Source organism: Pan troglodytes, chromosome 17, assembly GCF_028858775.2.
Source record: "Pan troglodytes isolate AG18354 chromosome 17, NHGRI_mPanTro3-v2.0_pri, whole genome shotgun sequence".
Lineage (NCBI taxonomy): Eukaryota > Metazoa > Chordata > Mammalia > Primates > Hominidae > Pan > Pan troglodytes.
In genome coordinates, this window is record NC_072415.2 from 27,035,426 (window position 1) to 27,053,954 (window position 18,529).

Consider the following 18,529-nt stretch of genomic DNA (forward strand, 5'->3'; position numbering starts at 1 on the left):
GCAATTTAAGAGCTCTGTCATTCATTCATTCAAAAATATTTATTAAATGCCTACTATCACTAGGCCCCGAGTAGAGGCAAAGGATAACAAGATGATCAGAAACATATATGATTCCTGCTCTTGCGCTCCCGTTGTTTAGTGGTGAGATAAACATTCTCAAATCAATCACACAAATGAATGTCAGTTTACTACCATGGTAAGGGCTGCTGTTGAACTATTCTGGGAGCTCTGCCCTGGTTCTCTGGCAGTGAAATGTCTGCAATCAGGGCTGTCCCTTTCTTCACTGGGAGAAATGATAGCAGAATTCAACTTTCCACTGGACTAGGGCCCTATGGAGTCTAGGGCATGTGGAATTGGTATTTCTTAGCACTCCCCTATACATCTAGTACCTGAGATCTTCTGTAGTGTCCTTGATCTCAAAGTGTTTATTTCCTGCCTCCCTCCATGCAATGCACCCCTCATATTCATCCTATTAGAAGGGTGGCTAGCAGAGAGTCAGTTCTTTCCACAGTGAATTTAACAAAGACACTCAACCTTAAGTGAGTCTCTTTGAAGATACTAAGAGTGTAGTGACCCATGCACCTTTTGAGCCTTCTGCTCATAAGTAAAGTTGATCCCAAATGATCACTTGGCTCAATACCTACAGAAGAGATTAGATAATCGCATATTGACTTGAGATGTTCAGCAAAGCATGCCCTATGAAGTAAGACTGGGATGAGGTCTGAAGAAAATCTAGACTTAATTAGACAATGAGCCAAGGGAATCATGCCTCAAGTAGAGGGAAGAGCGTATGCAAAGGCAGAAAGAAACAAAAGGGTGAGAAATGAATCTAGCACGGCTGGATCACCAAGATAGTGCTAGATAAGTCTGGAAAGATGCAGGACCATGTCACAGGGCCCCAGAGGTCACGTTTAACATTTGAATCCTTATATCCTTGCTAGTGTTGGGGGGAGGAGCAAAGAAAGCTAATATCTACTTTGCCCTCTGAAAACATCCTTTTGGATGGAGTGGAAGGAGAAGGACAGTGGAAGAGGAGAATCAGTTAGAAGACAAATATAATATCCAGGTGCAAGAAAATGGTTACTGGGACTAGGATGGTGACAGTGATATTGGGGTAAGTGGGTGGTTTCCGGAGATTCCAAATCAATATCTCTTGGTGATATGGCAGGAGAGGGAAGTGTCCAAAAAGAGTACCCAGGTTTCTGACCTGCGTAGAAGACAGTTGTTCCATTCACTGAAGTACAGAACTATACAGGAGCCCAGTACTTTTACTGCTGGGGTGGAGATGGGGGCGGGAGAGTTTGGTTTTGAAGGTGCTATGTATGCAGCACTTTGAAGTATCTAAGTGAAGTTGGCAGGTACCTGACTCTCACATGGGAGTTCTGGAACAAAAATATAAATGCATGAGTCATCTGCATAGAAGAGGTTTTGCTGGAGTTCAAATTTCTCTTTACCATGCGTCTTCTCCCTTTTAAAATTTGAAGATCATGTCCTCTGATAGAGAAAACAGTAGAAAAATAAAAGTGTGAGAGTTTGATATTTGTCCTTCTCCTCCCTCCTCCCTACTGCTCCTCCTCCTCTTCCTCCTCTTTCATTATCATCTGTTCACATTGTACCATCTGGAACAAGCCTTGGGATTTTCCTCATTCTATTCATTCCAAGCCATCTCTTTTAAAAAGTCTTTTTTGTGTTTACTGTCCTTAGCTTTTTTTTTTTTTTTTTTTTTTTTTTTTTTGGGACGGGGCCTTGCTCCATCATCCAGGCTGGAGTGCAATGGCACGATCATGACTCACTGCAGCTTCAAACACCTGAGCTCAAAGGATCCTCCCACCTCAGCTTCCTAATCAGCTGAGACTACTTGCATGCTAATTTTACCTGGTTAATTTTTTTATTTTCTGTAGAGACAGGGTCCCACTATGTTGCCCAGGGTGGTCTCAAACATCTCAGCTTCCCAAAATGTTGGGATTACAGAAGTGAGCCACCGTGCCTGGCCCTTGTCTCTTTTTAAAATTCACAAACCTCATTTCATTCTGGGCTTTAGCCCTTTTGGGGCACTTTGTGTAGGCACTTATCTCTTACCTGTGTTCTTTCTTGATTGTGAACCCATCTCTCATGTTTAAAACAGGTTTCTTTCATTGGAATACTTCAAAACCCTCATTGTGCAATTCTTTTGGTTTCTTTCTAGGCTTCCTTTATTCTCGTCTGGATCATTTGGTAGGATGTTGCTATAATTACGTTTTGTGATCCTACCTTCCCCTGAATCGCCTGCCCTTTCATGCTCTTGATCAAACACAGCTCTCCCCCTCATCTTATTCTCCTCTGTCTTCCTCTTCCTCTTTCTTTTACTTCCTCCCCTTCATCTTTATTCTCTTCTTCCTCTTCTTCCTAGTCCTGCTCTTTTTCCTGGTGCTCTTACTCTTGCAGATTTGGGGATTTGTTTTCTTACTGAAAATTAGCCATGATAAAACACCGGCACAGGTGGTTCTTGAGATACATCTGCAGCCTTCTAGTCCTCAAGAGCATCCCACATTTGGGGTCATCCTTTCTCTTCCCCAACCTCTCCCTATCTGCCTTGTGTAGAATGTGTTATATAAAACTCATTCATATAATTATAAACATACGACAATGTTCTTTTGGCAAATTAATAATTTTATAACATCTCTTTTTTTCAGAAACAGGATTTATTCTCTTAGGCCAATGCTATCCTGATACCAAAACAAGAAAAAGATATTACAAGAAAAGAAATTTACTGACCTATCTTCCTTATAAAATAGACATGCAAGCCCTTAACAAATTGAATACATCAATATATTTAAAAGATCATATATCATGAGCAAGCAAATGTTATCTTAGGGATGTAAAGTTAATTTAACATTCACAAATCAATGTAATGCATCATGTTAAAATAAATTTTATTGTGATATTATTTACCCATTTAAAGTAGACAATTTAATGGGTTTAATGTGTTCACAATTGTGCAACCATCACCAAGATCTAAGATAAAAATATTTTCTTCACTCCAATAAGGAATCCTGTACCTGTTAGCAATCACTTCCTGGTCCCCCTACCCCAGGTCCAGGGCAACCACTAGTCTACTTTTCTGTCCCTATAGATTCTGCCTTTTCTGGACATTTCATATAAATAGAATATTATAATAAGTGATCTTTTGAGACTGGCCTCTTTCAATTATCATACTATTTTTAAGATTTATCCATGTTATAGCAGGTATCAATATTTCATTTATTTTCATTCCAAATAATGTTTTATTGTATGGATATACTACACTTTTAATCCTTTCATCAGTTAGTGGATACAAGGGTTGTTTCCACTTTTTGACTATTGTGAATAATGGTGCTGTGAACATTTGTGTACAAGTGTTTGTGTGGACATTTGTTTTCATTTCTCCTGGTATATGCCTAAAAGCATGATTTCTGGGTCATATGGTGACACTATACTTAACACTTTGAAACAAACCAATCATTTAATTATAATTTTCCTTATCATTTCTTATTAAATGCACCCATGCTTTTATTAATTCAGTAGAGGAAAGTTTTAGGGTTTGGTTTTGTATGGTGACGAAGAACGGAAAGGAAAGGTGTAAGTCTTTGCTCTAAACTGAAATTGTCTTGCTTAGTCATATTGTCCTTGTCTATTGATAACCTAAAAGTGATCTTGCTGATGTGGTTGCAGATTGCACTCAGTAAAGCTGGATTTTAGTAAATGCTGCCCACTTAAAACTTATCAAGTGAAATACTTGGAAGAGGACGCTGCAACAGTTCCTTTGCCCCATCCCGAAATGAGACATACACACACGCACACACACACACACACACACCACACTTTCAGTAAGATTTTCTGGGATATTTCTCTATGGAAGTCAATTTTTTAAAAAATGAAAAGTGTTTGCCGAGAGGTTTCTACAACACATTTAATTCTTTTGAAGAAAATGAATGAATTGTTGAGAAGTATTACTTAATTTTTCTCTAAAAGAGAATTTGATATCTCAAGGATGGAAATCTATTGTTATTTTACTCCTTAAAATCTCTCTGTTTGTTAGCTGACTGAATGTTCTATCCAATTTGTGCATGTGCACACTTCAACATTGTAAAAGGCATCTGTCTTTCCATCACTAGTCAGACAATCAGGCATGCTTCTTTTAGCAAGCTGCAAGGATCGTTCCCTGATGGGGACTTCCATTTGACAGAATATACGTTACCCCCTATATGGGCTGCAAAGTGATCAATACCCCAGAATTTACTGAGATAATGAAAGATAGCAATATGATTTTGCTGGGACAGTGAGCATGCCGGACACTACAAGTACAACTGCTATGCAAAATTGCACAGGCTGAAAAATCTGCACTAAGTATTCACTTAAGTGTTATTCTTCAGCTATAGGGTTTTATTTCATTAAGTATCTTTATATGAATGAAAATGTAAAGTTGCAAATCTTGAGTTGTGAGCTATGACCAACCACTCTCCCCCCACCCCCAAGTCCTGTGTTTACTGCCTCACTCAACCACTTAGAATCGGCAAATCATAGAGAGAAGCTAAATGCTCTCAGCTGCACTATACCAAATCAAAGCTGAGATGAATAATGAACTTAATTTTCCATAAAGACATTCTGTTTGGCATTCCAGCTAATAAGGTAAGCTAATAGCAATTCTGGGCTATGGAAAGGAAAATAAATCGTTTCTTTGTGCTTGATTTCTGTGCTAATCCATAATCTTTCTTTTAACATGCTGGAGTTAATTTCATGTTTCATGATGTCTGTGAATTGGGGATGAACAATTTTATAAAGAGTACCCCCAACATACCCTTTTCCTCTGATTTGGTTGCTTATGGTACTTGCAGGGCTAAGGGAGAAATCCAGCTTTTTAATAAGAATGAAATGTGTATATTAATATTTTTATCATCTATAGTATGGAGTGAATTTAGTTAAACAGCAGAATATTTAGATGCAGCAAAGACAGGCTAAATTACTTAACCACTGATTGTTGAATATATTTAGTATGATATAGTGTAAATTGATGTTGAATTTGCTCTAAGCTGCAAAGAAAAGCAGAATACATACATCATGTTGATTTCTGAATCATTTCATTTCTAAGTACATGTTATTCTAGAGAAGGTAGTAATTTTCAATTGCTAAAATTATTCCACAGCTTCAGTTTAGGTGAGTTTTATTTTGTAAAATTGGATTTTTAAAATAACAGCGTGCTGGTAATGTGAATTTTTGTTATTACTTTTTTGATTCACCATGGCGGCAATGATTTTGGTTCATGTGGAAAATGTACTTGTCCACTAAGTTTATGGAATTAGAAACCATCAGATCTCTCTGAGACTTCTATTGCTACCTTGGTTACTCTATCTCAAAAACAAGAAGTGATGAGGCACTTACTAGGATGGCTTCACTTTTTGTGATATAGCTTTTTGGTGTTTAATACAGGGATTTTGATTTTCATCAGATGGTAGCAGAAATTCCTGAAACTAGCAAAGGCTTAGCAAGCTGGGGAAGAAATTATCATATTTTCTTTTCTAGCAAAATGACAAAAATGGAAAATATAACTAAGATTTATGTTTTCAGACATTCGGGCTTGCTGCCGTGCCACCTGAAAAATCAGAGACTTTAGGTTCACAAAGTAGGTGACCTCAAAAGATATTTCAGAAGGTCTATTCAAAAACAGCCAAAGCATGTGGGAAATATTGGAGAAATAGAAAATGTTCCTCCTATTCCTACTGTCTCATCTTTGTATTCTGTTTTTATGCATGGGAGACGAGCTGTGGGCACAGGTGTTTTTGTTTCATGGGAGCCTTTAAACACCACAATCAGACTTTTATAGATAAAGAAGAACATTTATTTCATTCCTTGAAATTGTTCACATTTCATATGTCTTTCCTAGAAGTATAAACAGGATGCTGAGAGCTTGAGCACAAGTATTTAGCTACCACATATAACTTACTTCCACCCAAAATATCGTCGATGGTTCACCTAAAATTTTTAGGCATTTCTCTTGAAATGCCTGTAATTTACTAAGTCATCAAGAAGTAGGAATGTGGAATGGAATTTCAATCTATCACAGTTAATTTTTAACAACAATAAGACAGACATATGTTACCTATTTATACTTAAATGTTTGATTTCATGGCTATTCTGTCTTTGTAAAACTATATTGGAGGCTCAAACGTGGTGCATTGTTTTGGATTTGAAAGGTGTCCATTTTGTTTTCTTCTTTTCTTCCTTTCTCTCTCACCCCTCATCGCTCCAGAGCATCCTGGGCTGCCCCGTGCACTGTTATGCTTATTTAATTCTGCTATTTTTCTGATTTCATGTCTCCCCAATATTACTAATTCAGAACCTATAGATTGATCTATGTTCAATTTAAAGCTGGCAGAAACAAACTAGGAAACAAATGTTTGTAACCACCACGATGTTGTCTTCTATTTCCTGCCATTTGTACAATAAGAAGATTTTTATACCAGCAGAGCTTTTTATCCGCAATTGCTACATAAAACCAACTTGAGGGTGAAAATGTGCAAGGCTCTTTGGCCAGCATCAGCTTCATGATCTTTTGTCTGTAGTGGTCAACCCATGCATGCTGGGAGATAAGATGCAAAGTTGTTAGCCCTTGAAGGTATTTTTAGCAATGCCAAATGCAAGGCATGTGTTATTTACAAACTCACATATTAGCTCTGTGTTAGTTAATTAATAGAGAATATCTAGAGAAAGAAGCACCCCCACCTTCCCTATATACACACACACATCAAAGGCCACACAGCAGGTACCAGCTGAGGACAGTGGTGACTGAGGCAGCAGCATCAGTACAGATGGCCCACAGTCATAAGAAGTTCTTGGCACCATTGCAAAAAGGCCTGACAGAAGGCAGCAAACAGATTTGTTCCCAAATACACGTGAAGCTCATCCTTGTGGACAATCAGAATTAACTGGGTGAGGAACAAAGATGAGAGAGAACTAAAGTATCACTGGACTTGGTTATTACTGTTAATATGACCTCATCTATTCTCACAGGTTGGGGTACACAAAGATATCGAGGTTACAAAAATAAAGGCATGACACAAAAACCTATCATGTCAAAAACTGCACTCAGTATCTTCCCAAGAGCCTGCTACCCCATGTTTCCTACCCCTGTAAATGGCACCACTATCTATGCATTTTCTTAACCCTGAAACATGGGGCCAATCTTGATACCTCTCTCTATCTCACCCTCGTGTCTCTCCTCTAAGGCAGACTCATAAAAGTTAGTTGAATGAATGAATGAGTGGAAAAAAAAAAAAAAACACCAAATCTTATTTCTATCCACTTCTCGCCATTCCTTTTGCCACGATCCCAGTTAAACCTCCATCATTTCTCAGCTAGACTATTGTAAATATCTCCTAGTGGTCTTCCTGCCTCTAGTTTCTCCTCAATCCAGTTCATCCTGCACATTATAGCCCAAATGATCTTTCTAAAATACAGATAAAATCATTAAATCTTCTGCTTAAAAATCCTTCACTGGTTCCTCTTTACCCTTGGGATAAAGTCCAAACTTTTTAACATGACTTAGAGAGTATGATGTAGCTGGGGACCTTTTTCCTTCACAATCTCATTTCCTAACACTCCCTCTGTCCACTCTGCATTTCAGCCATACTGGTCTGCTTTTCTCTTTCTTAGCAGTGCCATGTTCTCTTGCCCAGGACCTTTGCATGAGCTGCTTCCTCCTTTGTCTCTTCTGCCTGCCTACAACCCTCTCCATCCCTCACCCCCCACCCCTGCCAAACTCCTCTCTTCCCTACTTAACCTCTTCCCAACTTTCCAGTCTCATCTAAGATAATGTTTCCTCCCGGAAACCTTCTCTGACTGGCCAAGTTTAAGTGAGGTACCCTCTCCCAGTATGCTCTCATAGCACCCATCATTTCCTTATCATGCTTCTTCTATCTTAGGTAGGATTGCCTGTTTTCTTGTTTGACTCTTCCACTAGATCGTTTCATGAAAGAACATAGCTGGTCTCTTATTCATAGTTGTGGCCCGTGATCCAGCACCATGCCTGGCACAGAGTGAATTCTCTCTGAATGCACAAGTAGCTAGCTGGACTCTTTAACAAGCTGTATTACCTTTTGTCTTGCTGAGGTTGCAGAAACCAGATGCAATGATTTTTTATGCTACTCATTCCTGCAAAGTACTGTGCTAAGGTGGTTCATATAATTTCCTTAATCTTCGTGTTGTTGTTCCCATTTTGTAAATGAAAGAACTGAGGCTCAAGTTGTCATGTATGATGCTGATATTAAGGAATGGGACCCTCAGTCTGTTTGACTCCAGGGACCAGTTCTTTCTATTTTCCACGTGATTTACTGCCTCCTTAGAATAAAAGAAAAAGTTTATTCTTAAAAATGTATAAGGATCATTTTTTAAATCCTTAATTTCTCACTGCCTGCCAGTTCATTTGCCTTCTGATCTCCAATAGTCAGCCCTGAGTGTATTTTTCCCTTAAATTAAACTGAAAGTACTTCCCTTTGTGCTGTATTCTTTATTCTCAAGCTTTCTTCTACGAGCCTTATGTCTACAGGAGTTTTCAGCCTTTCTCACTTTCTCTACAGAGAAAGTAGCTGGGCCTTACATTTCTGTTTCATTTCCATTGTCCTTTTAAACAGGCATTATTTTCCTGGACCTGCTCTGTGATTACTGTTTCCATAGCACTTTGCCTGAACTCAGTTGGCCCTTCATGTTCTTCAACCGTAGCCTGATGTCAGACTACTTAGGGGGGCTTCCACTGGTATTTCACTGGGGAAGCAAACTGCTACTTGTTACCACTTAACCAGTTAATTAGCTATGCTCTTTGTGGAAGAAATATCTACAAGTACAGCTAGAGAAGGGACATGTGCAGTTTCTGGGAAATTTTCCATTTTGTGTTGACCATGAGAGTTTTTAGGTTCCTTTAATTCAAACCAGAACACAGACGCACACAGTCAGTTGGAAAATGTGAGAGGCAACAGGGTGTTCCGTGAATGAGTGACAGCTTTCCAGTTGAACAGACCTAGATTTGAATGCTCGTTCTACCACTTCTCTGTCTATATGACTTTACTAAATTACTAAAGCTTTCTGTGCCTCAACTGCTTCATCTGTAAAATGGAGATAATGATGGTGCCTATCATAAAATAATGCCTGGCACAGAGTAAGTACTCGATTAACAATGGTGTTAGTGTGGGTGGTCGTAGTTAGTGGAATAGAGGCTCCAGATGGGGCCACACTCTAATCTCAGGAAACTGAGGATGTTACCTTATGTGGAAAAGATGACTTTGCAGATGTGATTACATTAAGGATCTTAAGGTGGGAGATTGTCTCGGATTATCTGGGTGGGCTCTAAATGTAATCACAAGTGTTCTTTTAAGAAGGAGGCAGAGGGAGACTATGTGGCCGTGGAAGCGGAGACAGATTTGAAGATGCTTTGCTCTTGGTTGTGAAGATGGAGAAAGGGACCATGGGACAAGGGGAAAAGGCAGGGAAATGGATTCTCCCCTCAAGCCTCCAGAGGACACCCAGCTCTGCTATCTTGGTTTCAGCTCAGTGAAACTATTTTGGACTTCTGGCCTCAACAACTGTAAGAGATTAAATATGAGATTTTTTAAGCCACTGGGTTTATGGTAATTTGATGCAACAGCCAAAAGAATATAGTGGTGATATTTTGGGAAATGAAACATGGCTCCAAATGAGCTGATAAAGAGGAATAAGATGTTAATATAAAAAAGATGATATTACAGGGTTAAATGTGGAGTAGAGAGGCCCTCTAAATATTATGTGTGCCTAAATACGTGGTCAGAGGAATCGCAACGCTCGCGCTAGAGGAAGTCTAGAAAGAGAGGGTTGAAGGAGTAAAGCCATTTGTGGGGCTTTAGACATAAAGAGAAGTGAGGTCTCCTTGAGAAGGGAGGTGATGCCTGGTGATTCAGGGTGGGGCTGACAGTCAGGGTGTCTGAGCAGATGGCGGAATGTCCTGTTCAGAAGAGAGTGATCAGCTCAGAAGAAAGGCTGGTTTGAGAAATTTCCCTGGGCAACCAGGCATGAATCTTAGAAAAGAGGAGGTGTGTCCCAGAAACAAAAGGAGCTGTTTTCTATTGTTCTCAGTGCCATGTTGGTGATAGAAAGAGGCTGTTCAAGAAAATAAATTCTGAAAAAGACCTCCTGGGTCTTTAAAACAAGTCCAGACTATTAGCACAAGCTGAATACCTGCAACAGAATCTGTTTCTAGCAGTACCCTGAGAGGCCCAGGCCCTAGGTCCGAAGTGAAGCTTGCTGCTTCCCATGAGTATATATAGTGCCTGTTTATGTGCTCATGTTTCTGTTTCCACTTCTGTACTGCCCTCCCCTCTTCTCTTTGCCCAGTTGCCAAAGTCTTTCCCATCACTCAAGTCCCAAGACAAGTATAACCTCCTTAAACTAGCTCCTATGCTACCAATGCCTATGTGTGGATTTTCTAGTAATTTTCACACTTTGCTGACACCAAGTTTGAGGGCTTGTTGCTCCCTCCCCTCCAGTAATTCTACCTGTCCCCCAATAGACAGTAGACCCCCTAGAGACAAATATAAGTCTATTGATTTTATTGATTCTTGTGGTTTCTACTCGCACAGTGCTTGGCACACAAGAAGCATTCGATAAATATGAATGAGTGGATTGATGAATTAATTCATTAATTGTACCCTGTGGGCATAGTTATCATAAGATAAAGAGAATGATGAAGTTCATGAATCCCAGAATCAGTGTCTAAAGAAAATAAGCCCTTCCACCTTAACCTCTCAAAAGCAAGAAATTATAAAAGCACGTAATAGAGCTGCTTCATGCATGAAATAGACATTAATTTCATTTTCATCTATTTAGTAGTTCAATATCTAAGATAAAATTTAGGAACAAGTTTTCTTCACTCCCAGATCTAATTTGCCATCTCTTTTATGACATGATTTTTTTTTAACCAAAGCAGGCTATGAAAGGAGAATAACAAAATACCATGTGAAATGCATGCTAATTTATTTTCAAGTACAGTAAAACCAGAGTTTGGTTTTTGCCTGGTGTATTGCACATTTGAGGAAAATTTTCTAAGATTAACAACTATTTTCTTTGAAAAGATAAATGTGTCATGTTTAATGCAAAATTTATAAATGGATGCAACAATTATCTTTTTATTAAATAGTAAAAGTAGTGGTAAAGCATCACATTCACATTTGAAACATAAATCATCTTAGATGAATTAAATATATCACTAATGAGTTATCAAGTGATTAAATATCTACAGCATATATCCACAACAAGCAGTTCACAACCTGGCTCTAAGAGTTTACTCATTTCTGTAAGCACAAAAGAGTGCTGCTCTCTATCAAATAGAGTGCTTTCAGGGGACAGTGAAATCCTACACTTCTGTCAAACATTAAGCATGTAGTTTTGAACTTTTTGTGTATGCAAGGGATAATGCCAGGCACTATCAGAGATACAAATATGTGTAGCAACCATGCCCAGTTACGATGCTTTACCACTGCTGAGAATTTCTAGTCATATTTACACATAAACCATACAACAGAATATTTCTTAACAACTGAAAGAATCTGATTAGCATGACTAAACTTGAGAAAGAACAATTGACATTTTGATATTTCCTTAGCTCAACTGGACTAGTTACATTTTTACTAACTTCAAATACTTTATGATCAAGCCCTGTGCATGTGGTATGAGGGTAATCTTAGATGAAAACATCAGGAAAACTCAATTCTTTCATTCACTAACTGAAGCTCCCCTTTTTCCACAGACAGTTGACTATTGTTCTAAAATTGTCTCTGCCTTCTATTTCTCTCTTCTCCCCATTGTTGAATTCTGTGGCTCCATCCCAATCTACACTTTTTTTAATTACTAAGACATTAGATGCCATCAATTAGTAACATACTGGTTTTTAAAAAATGGTTCTTTTCCAAACTATCATAAAATCAAGAGAGAAATGTGTACAATTTGCATTTATCCCTGTCCCTGACTTTTTTTTTTTTTTTGACAGAATCTCACTCTGTCGCCCAGGCTGGAGTGCAGTGGCTTGATCTTGGCTCACTGCAACCTCCGTCTCCCAGGTTCAAGCAATTCTCGTGCCTTAGCCCCCCAAGTAGCTGGCTTTATAGGCACACACCACCATGCCCAGCTAATTTTTTTATATTTTTAGTAGAGACGGGGTTTCGCCATGTTGCCCAGGCTGGTCTCAAACTCCCGAGCTCAGGCAATCTACCAACCTCGGCCTCCCAAAGTGCTAGAATTACAGGCATGAGCCACTGCGCCCAGCCTTTGTCCATAACATTTACAATCTGGGTTACTTTGCTTTCTCAAAGTGAAATTATCAATTATGTCTATCTTTTTAAAAATTTAGTATTGTTTCAAGTTTTGTTTATGAAAAGAAAGAGCCTACATCTATATAAAGTGTAGGATTTATAATATCCATTGCTGCATAAATTAATATATTTACAGCTGAGTCTAAAACCATGTACAAATAGAACTGGAAGGATCTGAAAGGGGGCCATATGCCTAATATCACATTTCTAAATGCTTCCTTTTTATAGAAAATAAACTCTAAATTATTGAGGAAGGAAAGCTAATTCATCATAATGGAGGTTTAAACATAAAAGGAAAAGAAGAAAGAAAATAACATATGCTTGGATTTCAAAATCCTGTTACATCATAACACCCAAAATTGGAAGGAAGATAGAAAACACATCTTGAAAGCCTATTTCGCAGGCTTGGCTCCACCTCACAAAATCCCTGTGCCATTTTCTTAACAAACTTCTTTACATGTAGCAGTTGGATCTAATGAGAGGCTAAATCTTGCCTTTGTGTTAGAAATTGATTTATTTTTTTCCCTCGTTCTGAGTTCTCCTGTAGCCAGCCCCAGCACTCAAGAGCCTGCTTCATTGTTCATCATTTGTATTTATCACTTTTACAGACTGCCGCAGGGTGCTCAGAAATCTACCACGCTCTTCAAAAGAAAACACAAAATCCCTGCTCTTAGCAGGGGACCAGCCCATTAAAAGCATTGGCAGAATCTAAGAAAAGAAAGCTACAGTCGTGATAAAACAATGCATCCGGTAGGAGGGCCACTTAGGCTACCTCTGAGAGGTGGATTCTGAGGGGAGATGGAAAAATGTGTGGCTGAGAACACTTGCTCCCTCTTCACCTGACCGCCCTTGCGATGCCTTTAGGTCAGCGGCTACCTCGGAGCAGGAGCAGGTGGCAAGCCCAACATGGAACAAGCCAGGTATTCAAGTCACATCCTAGGAGGGTCGAAAAGTGCAATTCCTCTTCAGTGGACAAATCTCGTCCACCTGCGACCTGTGTGACAGTATTCAGGGTGAGGAGAACATTTGACAAAGGAAGAAAAAAAATCTAATCCCATTACCTTTGATGAGTGCTCAGAGGAAACTCCTATAAAAACTGAAGATTAAAATGTTGCATAGTGATGGCATATACCCATGCCCTCACACAGACCTCATTTCCTCTTTCATATTACCCGATAAATGCAGTTTTCTCCTAAAGTGTATTTTTTTAATAAATAAAATCAGTAAGATCCTAAGATAGGTGTATTATTCTGAGTAGGAAAGTGATGTGTTTGCTTTCATTTCCTCGTGGTGTCATCATCCTTTGCCATCAGCAATGCTACCAAGATTGGAACACTGATATTAATATTTCATACTTTAATTGACTATCGTTCTCCTGTATACCTACCCAGTTTGCAATTTCAGGTGACAGTATATTTTCAGCTTAACTTATGTTAATTCTTATCTTGGACTCTGTGGAATCGTATGACAGCAGGTTTAAGGCTAATATTAATCACTTCTCATTTTTGGCAGGTTGCTATAATTATTAAATAGGTATATAAGGTCAAGTTAAATATAGTCAACATCATCTTTATATTTGTTTTATAACAACTGTGCCTCCCACGTAGCAGACACACAATAAATAGTTGATAAAAGAGTGATGGCGATGGCGGGGAGGCACTACATAATTGGAAAGGAGAAGGGAGAGAAAAATCTTCCTACGCTATTATTGGAAACTTTCCAACCATGTTTATGTTTCCATTAAATTAATTATAATCATCAAATAATGAAACTTATGTGGGATGCCCTCATATGTGCAATGATTGTGACTGGTTACAGAAGAGCTATAGCTTTTATGTTAGAAAGGAGGATATTTTCTTTTTTTTTTGAGACGGAGCCTTGCTCTGTTGCCACACTGGAGTGCAATGACGCGATCTTGGCTCACCGCAACTTCCACTTCCCAGATTCAAGCGATTCTCCTGCCTCAGCCTCCCAAGTAGCTGGAACTACAGGCACGCGCCACCGCGCCCAGCTAATTTTTTGTGTTTTTAGTAGAGACGGGGTTTCACCGTGTTACCCAGGATGGTCTCGATCTCCTGACCTCATGATCTGCCCCCTCAGCCTCCCAAAGTGCTGGGATTACAGGCGTGAGCCACCGCGCCTGGCCAGAAAGGAGGATATTTTCTATGAAGCACTCATTCTATAAAAACTTGCCATTCTTATATAATGTAAATGGTAAATATGGCATTAGTGTTCTGCTTCTTTCTCCAAAGGGTATTTTTTTAAAGAACCCACAAATGTCATCTCATCTATTTTTAAGTATAGGGCTGCTGGATAAACAGCTAAATCATCTAAACCCAATGGGAAAATTCAAAGTTTAAATAAGCTATTTTATCTCATTGAAAATAAGTGGTACAGACTGACACAGACCATATGGGTTTTTGCATACAGTTACATGTAAATTTTCTCAACTTTGAATATAAAATTCTAGTTGAAGCTGAAGAAATGGAAAAGCAAAATATAATCTGTAATGACGATTCTTTGAAGATTCTAATTTCTGATTCTCTGGTCCAGGTTTCATCAATTTCCAGTCAAAGCCTGTTCCTTAGGTTATCGTGTACATAATGGAGTTGTATCTTTAGGTTGAGATAATGTAAAGACAACACAAATTCTAAAATGCAGATCTCCAGTGGTCGTACATTTGGGGTTCTTTCACAGAATTCATTTTTTAATAAAAGTTACATATGCTAATTGTGAAAAAAATTCAAATAGTGCAGATTGATACAGGGTTAAAAGTAAAAGCTCCCTCCCCCACCGTGTTCCAGTCTTATTTACCAAAGGCAGCCATCACTGTTACCATTTTAACATTCGCCTTCTGCTATTTTCTACATATAGTCAAACATACAAATATGTATATGTGTACATACACGTTCACCTATGTACATATATTTGATTATATGGAGTGTTCATTCATTTGGCAAATGTTTAATGCTCATCTACTGTGTGCCAAGCTCACTTGCAGACACCGGGAACACAGGATTGAATCAAATCAAAACTCTTTCTTTAAAGAAGCTACTTTCTACTATATTAACATCACATATTAAAGAACTAGTATATTAGCAATACATACTGAGGAACAGTATTCACTACCATGCATTTTGCTTTTACAACCAGTGCTATGATTAATCATCTATTACATAAATCTTTTTTTTTTTTTTTCTCTGAGACAGAGTCTTGCTCTATCTCCCAGGCTGGAGTGCAGTGGCGCGATCTCGGCTCACTGCAAGCTCCGCCTCCTGGGTTCACGCCAGTCTCCTGCCTCAGCCTCCTGAGTAGCTGGGACTACAGGTGCCTGTCACCACACTCGGCTAATTTTTTGTATTTTTAGTAGAGATGGAGTTTCACCGTGTTAGCCAGGATAGTCTGGATCTCCTGACCTCATGATCCACCCGCCTCGGCCTCCCAAAGTGCTGGGATCACAGGTGTGAACCACTGCGCCCAGCCCATAAATCTCTATACCAATTTATGAGTTGGATAAATTGCAGAAATTATTTGTGTACAGTCAGTCTTTAGGTAAATGTTTTATTTGTATTATCAACTTCTTTAGAAATGGATTCTGAGTTTTTCATTGCTAATCAAATTAATGCAACAATAGAATTTTTACACTGTGGTACTTAATCTTTTGTAAACCAACACCTTCAAGTATCTTAATAAAGGTATCAAAATTTTATCATTCAGATAAATTATTCAGATAAATTTATCATTCAGACAAATCATTGTATCCTTGTAGATTCATCTATGAGAATGCTCCAAAAGGAAATCAGTTCAGAAGTCCTACTTTCCCTCTATTTTCATTGATCACACGTGCTAGAAATCTCTGATTTAAATATTTCATGATACCCTAATGCCTCCCAAACAAAATAATTATCTTTTTGTTTGTTTCTGTGTAACAGAAGAGAAAAATAAAAGCTGTTTAGTAAATCAAAACAAAACAGTCCAGGTGCGGTGGCTCACACCTGTAATCCCAGCACTTTGGGAGGCTGAGGCGGGCAGATCACTTGAAGTCAGGAGTTTGAGGCAAGCCTGGGCAACATGGCAAAACCCCATCTCTACCAAAAATACAAAAATTAACTGGGCGTAGTGGCATGTGCCTGTGGTTCTAGCTACTCAGGGGGCTGAAGTGGAAGGATTGCTTGAGCCTGAAAGATCGAGGCTGCAGTGAGCTGTGATTGCACCACTGCACTCCAGCCTGGGGGAGAAAGTGAGACCCTGTCAAAAAAAAAACAAGGAGGAAGGAGGGAAGGAAGGAAGGAAGGAAGGAAGGAATCTTATAATTCATAGAAAATTAAAGAAAAAAGAAAATTACGCCACCAATGTAATAGGGCACAACAAAAGCTACTGTTATTTATGAGATTCTCCTTTAGAAAGCTATTTGAGCTTCTCTTACTTCTATGCCTCATGTATTTATTACAACTGAAACCAGGTCAAAATTTACATCCAGGAGCAGCCTCAGATGGAAGGAGAAAAGTTGACAGACAAGTGGGTGTACAAGGGAGAAAGGTGCTCTCACTCCTCTGCCTCAGTGATGGGAGGGCACCTAAGCTGCCTCCCGTTTTCCACCCCTGCATCCCCCACAAGGGCCTTCTTGCCCCTACTTTGTATTTTCTGTTTCAGACTTCTTCCAGTAATATTGAGAGCATATGGCTGGTTTGGGCAGAAACTAGGAAGCCACATAAATTATTTTTTCCTGACTTAGAATTATGTTCCCTCCTGGGGAAAAAAAAAAAAAAAAAAAAAGAAGGTTCTCTGTGGCCATTCCAACACAAAACATTTTTTTTTTTCTGGATGTTTATCTAAATCCACTGCAAGGAAAAATAACATGATTCCTTTGTCAAATGAGATATCAAAAATGAGGCTTAATTTAATGTTTTTCTATTGATTCAGAATTTTTTAGTCTAAACGAATAATTAGTAACTGGAGTAGGTGGCTAAGTGCCTACTCATGCAGCTGTAGTGGGTCATTTGAATTGCAGAAAGCCAGCATTGTTACTAGGAGGAAGCATGAGTATCTGAACCTTCTCACCCAGCAGGTCAGCTTGACTCATCACCAAAAAGGTAAAGAAAGAAAATGACAAAAGAAAGCCTTTCTCAAATGAAATATATCTGCATTATTACTGTCCATGGGTAGTTCACAGTTTTTGTAATAGGAAAAACGTCATCACTGAATATGAAGTGTGCTTGTGCGTTCATGTGTGTGTGACAGAGAGAGGATACTAAAGACTGAATTCCAGTCAATGTCGGGAGACAGAAGGAATAATGGAGTGTGCATGCATGGGTTCTGGTTATTTCTATATGCAAAGGTAATCATTTATTATCTTGACGAAGCATTCTTCTCTCATTACAGTTTTTACCATCAAAAGGTTGGCATGATCTAGGTTCTTGGTGTAAAATACAAGATGTGACCCAAACCTATTTGTATAGATCCATGTCACTTACATGTCTCTATTACCACCTTTCATTTGCACTGATAACTTGAATGAAACATATCCTGGCACAGGCTTGACACAAAATATGAAGTTTCCAAAGGCTGAGTCCCTCCTATACACAGTAGCCATTCCTTCATGTTTGTCTTCTACGTATTGATATAGGGAGATCAAAACAGTTTCACAGAATTTGTTGAAAGGTATTCATGAAGAGTTCAGTGGTGAGATAAATAGTTGCAGTGTGATGAACCGGGAAAGTGCACTGGCCCAAAGGAGATCTGAATTCTAACCCAGTTCTGCCACTTATTAGCCATATAAGCTGTAATTTACATTCTGGATGTCAATTTCTTTGTTTGTTTGTGAAGAAGCTGACATTTCCCAAAGGATGATTTGAATAGATATTAATGTGAAGAAAAGGAGTTGAATTTGAGAAACTGAGTACTGTATTCAGAATTCTATATTGGCAGACATCCTAGAATCTTTAAGATGCTCATATGGATGGAAACTCTTTAAGAGAACAATGCAATATAAAGCATCTCCCAAACCCTCTTGGAACCACATTTCACAGAACATTTCTAAGGACTGGTGATCCAACAAACCTGCATGTTCTGCACATGCATCACAGAACTTAAAGTATTAAAAAAAAAAAAAGGATTGGTGATCCATAAAATGTGCTTTGGAATACACAGGGTGAGATGACAGTCTTCAGATTCTGTTTGAC

At 38.7% G+C, this 18,529-nt stretch overlaps 1 protein-coding gene across 25 annotated transcripts in view; it reads left to right on the forward strand.

Annotated features, from left to right (window-relative positions):
* Positions 1-18,529, forward strand: part of DLGAP1 (DLG associated protein 1) — a 964,206-nt gene that overhangs the window by 607,063 nt on the left and 338,614 nt on the right. The window contains exon 1 of one of the 25 annotated variants that reach the window (XM_016933382.3): positions 4,504-4,647. The exons of 22 other annotated variants lie outside the window; for them this stretch is intronic. In XM_016933382.3, coding sequence (XP_016788871.1) covers positions 4,597-4,647 — 51 coding nt within the window. In that variant the 5' untranslated portion in view covers positions 4,504-4,596. Of the gene's footprint in view, positions 1-4,503; positions 4,648-18,529 lie in introns of those variants that run through there. 2 more of the 25 variants (XM_016933387.4, XM_016933389.3) reach the window with 2 other exon arrangements.